The sequence below is a fragment of the Brachionichthys hirsutus genome, chromosome 4 (genome assembly GCF_040956055.1).
Source record: "Brachionichthys hirsutus isolate HB-005 chromosome 4, CSIRO-AGI_Bhir_v1, whole genome shotgun sequence".
NCBI lineage: Eukaryota > Metazoa > Chordata > Actinopteri > Lophiiformes > Brachionichthyidae > Brachionichthys > Brachionichthys hirsutus.
The window spans coordinates 1,636,159-1,647,161 of NC_090900.1; the positions used below are offsets into that span (position 1 = coordinate 1,636,159).

Genomic DNA, 11,003 nt, shown 5'->3' on the forward strand with positions numbered 1-11,003 from the left:
AGGGTAGCCTTTGGGAACATTTCCGTGCACATGCAAACATGAGGATATACTGTAATGAAAAGGAAACACAACACAACAGAAAACAATGAGTATCAACTCCATTTGAACACCATCGTGTCACAGACCACAAAATCCCTGAAGCCACCCTGTAGTCCATAAAATGACACAAGTAGCCTATGATATCTACATATTATTGAAATCTCTTCAACTGTGATGCTTGTTTTTTGTTTGTTTTTGTTTTTTTAAAAACATGTAGTTATTGTCATGAATGAGCCCAAAGCCTATTGCCTTGCCCGGGGCCATTGTTACAGAGACTAAATCAAACAGTTAATCACAAACATCAGCACAAGGCTGCCTTCAACTGCAAGTAGACTGAGGTCACATTTATGATTTGCTGCTCCTGTCGAGTTCTGATCACATATTGTTTTTGATCAGCCAACCCTGCAACCCAGTCTGGCACAAAGATGGCTGCGGATGTTGGCTCAGATCCAACATTGAGCAGAGAATGAGGAGGATGAGGCAAATTCCAATTTCAGAGCGTTCAGCTGCCCACTTTTGGACAATAGCACATAAAAAAATAACATAAAAAAAAATTAATCTCAGAGGGTTGTTTCTGGGTTTGTTTAACAAGTCATTGACATATATCGATAACATTCACACGTTACACAAGAGAAGTATAGTTCAGAGAAGAACACGGTGCAGCCTGTATTGTCGTTCAATCACCAAGCTATATTGCAGGAGTGCGATGGAAGCGATCATATAAAAAAATAAAATAAAAAAAACTTAGTTCATTACAAAAGTGTCACGAAACAAAAGTGACAAACACAGTGAGATGATGAAATATTGAGTCTTCAAAGTTGTAATTACATGGCTTCATTTGGGTGTGGAGACTTTGGGGGTTAAGTCTCCACCTCTGCTCTGCACCATTCCGTCACGCAAAGCAACATAAACACATTTTCCTCTTATGGAAGCCACCTTCTGTATATTATATCTAAAAAAAAAACATTCACACTCAGCGACGTGTTAAATCAAGACACAAGAGCACATTACTTTTCGTCAAATAAATTCAACATGTCCATAAAGATCAGTGTTAAACATTAAATTATTCTAGCTAAGTATTAAAGATATCGATTCACCCCATATGCTAAATATTTTGTGCTGCTACATGATATTTATAAAGGAGGTTATTTCTCTTTGCAGGGTCTTATCTGCATCTGAATCTTATGTATCAGGTTAATTATCCAGGATCAAAAATCAGAAATGTTGCATAATGTAATGTGTAAAAAAAGAAAGCGGAATTTTAAAGTTTGCCACTTAAAGTTTTGTTTTTATTGGGATGAGCTCCAAAACCTTTATGCCTGTTGGTGACCATCCATGCAATAACATAACATATTGGTTTTTTTTTACCATAGTAAACTATTGATTTGCAGTGAGATGTTACAGGGTGTGTAAACTTTTAGACTGTCTTAGAAAGTGCAAGGAGGTCTGCTCATTTAACCACATAGATAAATTGAGTAAAGAGTCTCTGCGGCCAAATTAATTGGAAAATAAGTGGAGACGTGCCAGGAAGCACAGCGGTGAAAACAGGATCTTACAGGAAAAAGGAACGCGTGGAAGCTCATTTCTGTATATACCGTGTTCTCTGTGGCACTGCCTCTGTGGCCCTTTCCTCCGGCCCTTGCACTTGTCAATCAATATTCTCTTTAACTCTGATTACCGATGTATAATATACATCTTTTTTTCCCAGCTGATAACAATGCTTGTATAAATCCATTGTCTTGCATACAGTCAAGTGAGTCAACACTCCACTCCCCAATAGTCAGAGAGCACAGCCAATAAGCCAAATTCTGTCAGATGGAAAGAAGAATGTTGCCTTTGAAAGAAGTTAATTTTTGCACATGGACAAGATTATTACTCCTCAGAAAGGCTAATACATTAATAGTAATGCCATATCTGGTATTGATTTCTTAGCTAAAATGACTACCAGTAATTTTCTTGACACATGGGCATTATATTAGCCTTTGATGAATGCTTGTTTTTTTTTATATATATATTTTGCTACATGGAGACAAAATTATATTATTGGAAATCAAAACTCTATCAGATATAAGATTAAAAAAAAACCCAGCCTGATATGAGTGAGTTTTAACACACTGAAAAACGACGTAGGAGCTAACAGAAGCAATTTCATCTAACCATACAGGAGGTATGTCTTTCAACGAGGAACCACGCATGAAAGATATTGGCATTACCCTGAAATATATTTTGCTCAAGAAAGTATTGAAACATTTCATCTCACAGAACCACCAGTGCTTTCTAGGGAATAGGGAAGATGTGTTACTTAAAATAGAGCTCGACGATGATGGAGATGCACAAAATACAATAAAATAAAATAGAAAAAAAACCTCATTGTTTATTCAGAGAACACATTAGTGCTCCTTTAAACCAGTTGCCACTTTAAAGCGTACAGATGGTGCAAATGTCCTTCTTATTTTTTTCTCTTTTGTGGAAGATAACACACCATATTTGGCACTATTGTAGTGATCCCAAAATGTCTGCAATGACCTATGACAACAAAATATCCTTTATTATAACTGCATTACTAAAAGCTTTAAGACACATTCCGCACAAGCATTCAGTTGACTGAAAGTTCTTGTTGATGCAGACATTTGTATTTACATAGTGTGCACGGAGGCATGCACATAGTTGCACAATTTAATACTGAGTTCTGGTGTATTTGACATTTGGAGTACAAAAGTGAAACTTCTACTTTAGCTACCTGCATACAAATTTGGGTACTGTACAAAAACAACAACTCCTTAGATTACACCTCGTTCTTTGTCTCGACGTGTTCGGGAAAAAATGTAAACACGATTTTGGATTCTTACGTTTTTCTCATACCATAAGACGCTCTTCGTTTGGCGACTCAAACCCACTAGTTTTTTTACAGTGTGGAACCCTCGTCCGTATTTGCTTTCGCATGCTGCAGCTTTTCTGTCTGACTTAAATCTGATTTAAGGTTGGTGGCATATGTCATGGATATATTGCATATAATTGCTGAACTCAAGAAAACAGAAAAAATGATCAGTATTTGCAAGCTTTTAAAAGAAAAGGGACAAATACTCTACCTGCTGACGCCGCGTAATTCCATCATACATAGAGTCAACAAAAATACACAGTGTCTCTCAGTGACTACAAATAAATATGTATTGGCAAAGGCATTGATTGCTGCAGGCGTGTTTGTTTTTTGTAAGCACAGGTTCCAGGACAAGACATCGTTTGCTTTGTGTCACCCAGTTCAGTCATTGTGTAGATTTCACCAAATTGTGCAGCTAAATCTATAGATCCGAGATGCGTCGTTTGAATCTGATCTTCGCTGCGTGCTAAGCTGATATCATTTTTATGTTTGTCAAATGTCAGGCACCGTAATGAGAACAAGGTCGGCTGTGACGCCTCAATACATTTGGCACATTCGTTTGAGAAAACAACACTCGAATAGAAAATAAAAACACGACACCCCAACAAAACAACACCAACAAAAAAGGACAAGTCAAGTGCCACTAATAATGTATTCATGACAGTACACAAATATAACCAATTGCACTTTTAAACAGCCTAGTAATATTAATGCATACCTCCCAGACAACTCACCCTCTCACTAAGCTCCATGGTAATTTAGTCTCTTTTGACCTCTATGATGGATTCTGGCTTCCTTACAATTTAGAAATTATCAGTAAAATTTACAAAACAGTATCCACCCCAAATCCTAGAAATACACGTTGATCCTTTGAAAACATTGTGCCGTGGCGCCCTTCTTTGTGTCGGCACTGTAGCTGAGGCACAGCAGCCTTTCCCCTCTCGCTTAAAACCAAAGGCATCCGTCTCAAAAGAGGAGCAACTGAATAGAGCGCGGAGATGTAAAAGAGAGGAAAAGAGTCACCTATTTATCTCATAGTGGATGTGATCGCTTCCTTCTAAGTGTCTTTATGGGGCATTGTCAGCGTCCAGTTCAAGTGCATGCATGCAGTGACGGTCATGACGTCCCCACCGTCGGCCCCCCGCAGGAGCCGGGAGGCGAGCTGTGGCTCCCGGCCGCCCCACTGCTCTTGTCGACCGACTTCTTGTCCTTCTGTTTCAGGTGAACCTTTGCGTGTCTCTTTCTCTCGTCGCTCCTGGCAAACTTGCGTCCACAGAACTCACAGGAGAAGGGTTTCTCGCCCGTGTGCGTGCGGATGTGCGTGGTCAGGTGGTCGCTCCGGCTGAAGGAGCGCATGCATATTCTGCACTGGAAGGGTTTGTGACCTGTGTGGATGCGAAGGTGACGCGTGAGCTCATCCGAGCGCGAGAAGCGTCTATCGCAGTTCTCTGCCGGGCAGGCGTGCGGACGTTCGTGGACGGGGGTTTTGCTGGGACGGTTGGGGTACTTCCGTGGTCGGATGGGTTTGAGGGTGAGAGTCTGTGGCGGGGGGTGGTGCTGAGGAGGGTGCTGCTGCCCGCCGATGAACCCAGGGTGTATCTGCTGCTTGTCTTTGAACGCTCTGATGGTCTCCAAGGGGGTGATGGGCGGAGGGTTGACTCGGATGGGGTCCATGGTCTGGAAGGGCTTGTGCTCCATCACGCCGCCCTCGCCCTGATGGTGGAAAAGGTTGTAGTCAGGGATCATGGAGAAAAGGCTGCCATCCATAGAGGCTTTGGGTGTGGAGTGATAGTCGTTGCCTGGGTAGGCTAGAGTCGTACTGGTGGCAGGGCTGTGGTGGAAGGAGACCTGGTCCTGGTACAGGTCGCTGCAGGCGGAGTAGGCAGGCAGCGGCGGACCATATGCCTGCTCCATGTCTGACGTCTGTCCGCCCATGCTGGCTGCGGAGGACGATGTCTGCGTTGTCACGGTGCCGGGGGACGGAGAAACACCCAGGATCCCCGCGCTGACAAGACTGATGATATTGTTATCAGAGCACCAGCCTGAGCCTCCAATTCCACCTGACGGAGGGGTGTCAAAGGCAAACTTCCCCAGATAAGTGACAGTTTGCCCGCTGCGGTTTGACTGGAAGCTGGATCCATATTGAATCTCTGCTGCAGCCTTCTCACTTCCCATGCCCAGATCCATGATGTTATCTAGACGGAAGCAAACACAAAAACATTCAGTACCAACAGATAATCCAGATTGCTCAAACGCGAAACGGAAATGCAAGCAGCAGGGAAGCAAATCCTCTAGAGCAGATGTGATAAAACAAGAAAAAAAGTCTGTAAAATTCACTTTATCAAGCTTTGTGATGCTGAAGTCGTATCGGTTTGTCCAAAAGTCAGCTTTTCTGCATATCTTCCTAACGTGTCCCAACAGAAAATCAAAAATAAAAGAAGTCCATTACACTTCATAAGAAACGTGAGCAGTGTCAGACCTGTAAGTTAAGTGAGTGACTGCCGCATGTGAGACAAGTGGTGAGTGTCTCAGAGCTAGCTCTCATAAATCAAGACCTAAACACCCCCTTTGATCCATGCAGTCATTGTGTCCCTCAGGAGGACAGCCAAACTGATTTCTTTACAGCAGAAAGGATTATAAGACAGACATCACATCTATCACGGTCGAGCATCCGACCCATCTGCACACAAAGGGGGGAGTGTAACGTCTGATGTTTTATATTATTGCGATTAACCGCATTTCCCCCAGATGTCCTTGATGTTTTAATTGAGCAGAACGCTTCAGACCGAATACGGCCACCCGCTACTCGACTTAAGATGCCACAAGAACCGCCGAATGCAGATGTGCTAAACGGGGACGCATTTAGATCATGCAGAGAAGGCTTAATGCAAGACGTTTGAAAAGGAGGTAAAAATGTGGTGTGCTCATTGTCAATAATTACAGCTTGCTGGAATTCAGCTTAAGGCAAATCATAATGAATGCATTTCTCAATAACATTGAACACACTAGGCACACTGGAACAATGATCATGGCATTTAGAAAGGAAGTCTCAGTTCATGGTAATTTATTTTACTCTTTAGTCATTTGCAGGTAGATTTGAGCAGGGGGGCAGGGGGGGTTCTTCAAACAGGATGAGGGTCATGGAATAAAGTCAGCACTCTTCTTAAAGGTCAGTGAAGCTCACACCTGCTCCACCTGTAAAAATCCCAGCATACTTAAAACGTGTATTATTATTATTATTACATGGCCATAAAAAGGCATATGCGGGTTTAAAAAAATCGCATATCCATAAATTATAGAGTTTATAATGTAAATTTCACCAAGACCAGATATTATTAATGCCTGCACTCTGCTGCAAAAATCTTTTTTTTTTTTCAGTTTCATTCCACTTCTTTAAATGTCACCTGTCAGAGGTCACGTAAAATAAATTTTGTTGCGTGTTAAAAGAAAATTTCAATATTTCACCTGAACTTTACGTCCCTTATATTTAATTCACTGATTAAAAATTGAAGTGTGCTATTTCTAAGCGTTGCCGCTGCTGTGATGAATTAGCGCACAGTTCGCAGGTAAATATGGGGCCAGATTTGGGGTTAAATTCTAATTGATGGTCTGTTATGTGTGCTTTTTTTTTTTTTTTTAATGCAGGACATAAACATTCGATTGTAAAAATTACTTCAGTTTGACGAGGTAAAATGTAAATCACGCGGCAATCTTCTCAGTCAGGACCTAAAGATTGCGTCCAGCATTGACCCATCACCTCAGAAAGTGAGCTACTACAATTAGTGATTGATTTAATGCCATGTAGAAAGTAACCAAAATATGCATCTTCATGTAAGGCGCCTGGATTAATCAGGAATATACATAAATCCGTAAAGAAATAAATCAATCCATATCGCGGGCCTCGCAATCTGGCGAACATAAGATGATTCAAGGGCCTGGCGTCTAAATATATTTGCGAGAAGCAGCCACACACGCCTACTAAAATCCAATCTGTGACATGTTAATGCAGTTATGAATGAAAGGCATTGTCTCAAGTAGTTGCCCCGTGTTTGCGCGTGGATATTGTATTAATAATTCGTGCCATTTCTGGCTTGATCACAGGAATTGGACACATCTTCGCATCATGTACAGATTTTCAATTTCAATCAAAAGCCGATTGCGTTTTCAGTGCGTAAAACAGCCTTTTCACCGCCGCCGTTTATTTCCTCAAACACGCCTCAGCTTTGGAAAATTAAGACCGACTATATAAAAAAAATGGATCTGCTAAAATACACAATCTTTGATCATTTTCGAAAAAGTTTAAACAATCCCAAAGTGTCTTTTTTTGACGTCGCGTCTGAGAGGATACACGGACTAAAGGAAAAGGAAAACGGAGTAGAAAAATCACATGGGACGAGAAGATCGGTCATTTTAAATGTTTTTAAAAAAATCTGAATCCATTGTAGGAAGTGTTACACCTGATCCCGAAAAGAAATAGACAGTAGGGGAATCTGGCGCAACAGCCAGAGCGCAAACAGGTGCCCCACGCTTGAAGACAACTGTTGGCTGTCGCGCACCTCGAACCGCTTCTCTCACACACACGCACACACATAAAAGAAAAAGAAAAGTAGAGTCGAATCTTACCTGTGTTCATCTGCGCGTAGTGGCTAATAGATTCCGTATTGGTGAAAATATTCATGGACGCCGGGATGTCCTCTTCTGGATAGAGACTGTCAGGGATCGTGTTTATTAAACTGCTCATGGTAAGAGGGAGCTTCTCCGCTAGTTTCCCTGTCATAGCACTTATAGTCAGTCCGACATTTATAAAAGACAACGCGCGGGCATCCGTGAAGTTACGCACAGACCAAAAAAACAAAAGAAAATGCAGCCGGTGTTCTCAAAAGTGGAAAAACACAGGTGTGGATGAAGACGCGGGAGCGGGATGGATATCCAAGTATCCCGCGGAGGACGAGCAGCGCCGGTTCCTCTCCTCCTGCGCGATCACAGGCTATTGTTGTTATTGATCTGATCACTGTGGAAGCTGATGGGCTTGCTTGTGGGGGAATTTGAAGTCTGTGAATCACTGGAGGAGGGAGGAGGAGGAGGTGGTGTTGGTTGCACAAGAGCGGCGCTACTTGCTCTATTGGAGCTCGGATAGGGGACTCCAGTTTGCCTGCATTTATTAGGGGGATGGAACAGTTGCGTGACGTAGATGACCAAATATGGACAGAGCACCCAGAGCCAGGCGCTCCGCTCGTCAGTCTGTGGAAACTACAGTGGAGGCAAAAGGCTCCGACGGACTGATAGAAAGTGAGACAGAGTTCACCTCCAGCTATCCGTCATGTTCGGGACCGGTTCCGTCCCGGTGTAAACCGGGGGGGGGGGGGGGGGGGTGTCAAGTTCTGTGTCTTTATCAGACTTTATACCCGCCGTGGACAAACAGGCGCGATGGAAGCTTGAGTGGAAAAAGGGAGAGAAGAGGCTGACCAAATATCGTTTTTTACTTTCTAACCACTTTTTAATCCCAGCCAGGTCAGATAAGAATGACTCTGGATGCTGCTTTGGGGAGCGCGCACGCGCACGCACGCACGCTGCAACGCCGCTTGAGAACTCGTTTTGATGCAGCAACACTAACACAAAGACTGTAGTTGGCAGCGTTTAATCGCTGGTAAATATTACATGCGCTCCCGAGAATCCACAGGCACGCTTTGACTCGGAGCCCAAGTGGAAAGTCCAAATAAGGCAGTGTCCGGCCCCGCCCTGTCGTGTCTCGATTTGGACATGTGAGTTCCGGGTGAAGTAGAAGTGGAAAAGTGATCGGAAGCCACAGGCGCTCTCAGTGGGCAAAGCGTCATGGCTCACTTTCAGCAATTTGCGGGGGGGGGGGGCACATAAATCTCTTTATGTTTAAAAAATATCCCTTTGTGATTTGCTATCTAAAAAAGTGAAGACTTCCTGTGGGAACGTGACTTCTAATCTCTTATTTAATAGTCAAGTGAATATTTACATAAATTCTGGAGGAAATATTGAATGGAATGTCAGACAGTGCCAGAATATTAAAACCGAGGACCTCAATGAACCAGGAGTGTAAACAGAATGTGTGGGAGAATTAGTCTGAATCACACGCTGCGTTGAGGGGGGGGGGGGGCTTACACAATTAGAGCAGTCAGTGATCTTGCGAGGCTCATTGCTGCAGACGAGTCCTCTCCGGGTGTCGGAGTTCACACCAGCAGACACAACTGAGTCCTCTCCGGGTGTCTGGTCCCTTCAGCCATCAAGGACCTGATTCCACACCAGAATCAGGATCACTTTCCACGCACACCTGCCCAGGTAGTTGTCACCTGTCACAGCAGGCCTCATTTCAACACATTTTCATCTTTCTGACCTTGCTTTAAGATTGTAGTGAGAGACTGCCAGCTCTCTGTGTGACACACATACGGTGTGTAAAAAAGATGGGACAGAATCCTCATTGAGCGTTTGACTTTCATTGAGTCACAAATGAATGTTGGTGTTTAATAGTGACCTTTTAAACTGACTTGACAAGAAAAACCACATTTCTGAAGAGCGCGTACCAGAATTTATGACTTAATTGTACATAATTACATTATTATACCAAGGTGAGTGACAGGAAATGCAGAACAATGTCACAGCCTATTGCCTTAGGTAGGATTCAAGGCAGAGGTGCTACTTACGCTACGATTGTGCTGCACCTGCAGGTGCTCCTGTGGTTGGAGCTTCACAGGCCGGTGGTCGATGCGAGGACAAGGATGCCTTCACTGCTGCGCTGGAAGCAGTTTGTGTCCCTCCTCAGTTTGTCTGGTTCTGTGGTTGGAAAGTAGGAGCATCTACCTGTGGCAGATTTATGTCCCGGGACAGGACTGCGGCGTTCCGGCTCCTTTGCTCACAGGGATTTCATGGAAGCTTGATATTGATTCAAATTAGGATGAAGTTATTGCTCCTGTAGCTATCGGTTAAAGCGGCGGAAAGCTATAATGTAGCCACTAAAAATAACCAGCATCTTTTATTTTACTATATATTTTGTATGATAAATGCATTATTGTTATCCTGATTAAACATACTGAGCAAATAGTTCATAAGTTCAACTTGTCAATCAGACATTTTTAGCGAGATTGTCTGCCTTGAATGAAGTCAAAGTAAGAGGAACCTGCTTTTATCATAACATGCTTAACCTGAATCTGACAACATATAATCATATGAGTCATAATGGTGATTCCTTTTAAAACCAGTATTTTCCCATCATTCAGACTACCTAAGCACCATTAAGCCGTATACCAGTCACCACTATCCTTAGTATGCGCCTGTCATTCTTCGCTGTTATTATGAAACATAAAAAAAGAAAACTTGTTTCTGACACAAGGCCAGCTCATGTAATAATAAATAATAAAATAAATAAATGCACCTTTAGAAGAAAAAAAAAGACTGGCAAGCATTTAATGGCATCAAAAAATAAAGTTATTTGTATAAATGAGATGCAGGATACAAGTTTCCATGGGTGGACTAAATGAACTTGATTAGTCCAATGTGCAGAACAATTAGTCTGCTGGGGTCAAATACAAATACATAAAGGACCCAACGAGGGCATCAGACATTGACAGCCAGTATCAAATCCATTTCTCCCCAGAAATGAAAACGTGCAGGAATTCTTCCTGCACTTCATCAGCAGCAAATTAGAGAAGAGACGGAGACTTGTGTCATCATTTGCATATTAGATCACTTAGTGTTGGTTAGGCAATTGAATTGATTACACAAATTCCTTTTTAATTAATGTAAGATTGAATAAATTAAGACAATATTAAATGCCTTTCCCATAACATCAGGGGATGCAAGACTTTTTTTTTTCTTTTCAGAGAAGGCAATATATTGTGAACCATTGAACTACAGCTGTCAGTTTTTATTCATCAGAATATTTAAACTCTCCTGACATTTGAAGTAAAAATACACACGTTTAAGGAAGCAGTGTGGCAAAACCCAGCTGTTTTGGCAGGATAGCTCCAAGATATAACAAAAAAAAAAAAGAAAGAGTGTATCTGGAAATACAAATCTTGGCATTTCGATGGGGTACTGATGGATTAAAGTAGGTGTTTGT

At 42.4% G+C, this 11,003-nt stretch overlaps 1 protein-coding gene across 1 annotated transcript; it reads right to left on the reverse strand.

Annotated features, from left to right (window-relative positions):
* Positions 1-3,562: 3,562 nt before the first annotated feature.
* egr3 (early growth response 3) lies at positions 3,563-7,694 on the reverse strand. The gene is made up of 2 exons (XM_068738591.1): positions 7,541-7,694; positions 3,563-5,112 (listed from the first exon to the last, which is right to left on the reverse strand). Exons 1-2 carry the CDS (start codon positions 7,692-7,694, stop codon positions 4,034-4,036), a joined length of 1,233 nt encoding a protein of 410 aa, XP_068594692.1. The 3' UTR covers positions 3,563-4,033.
* Positions 7,695-11,003: the final 3,309 nt, after the last annotated feature.

Coding starts and splice junctions, on each gene's coding strand:
- egr3 (XM_068738591.1), bottom strand. CDS start 7,694: ATGACAGGGAAACTAGCGGAGAAGCTCCCTCTTACCATGAGCAGTTTA. Junction 5,113..7,540: donor CTACGCGCAGATGAACACAG/GTAAGATTCGAC, acceptor GCTTCCGTCTAG/ATAACATCATGGATCTGGGC.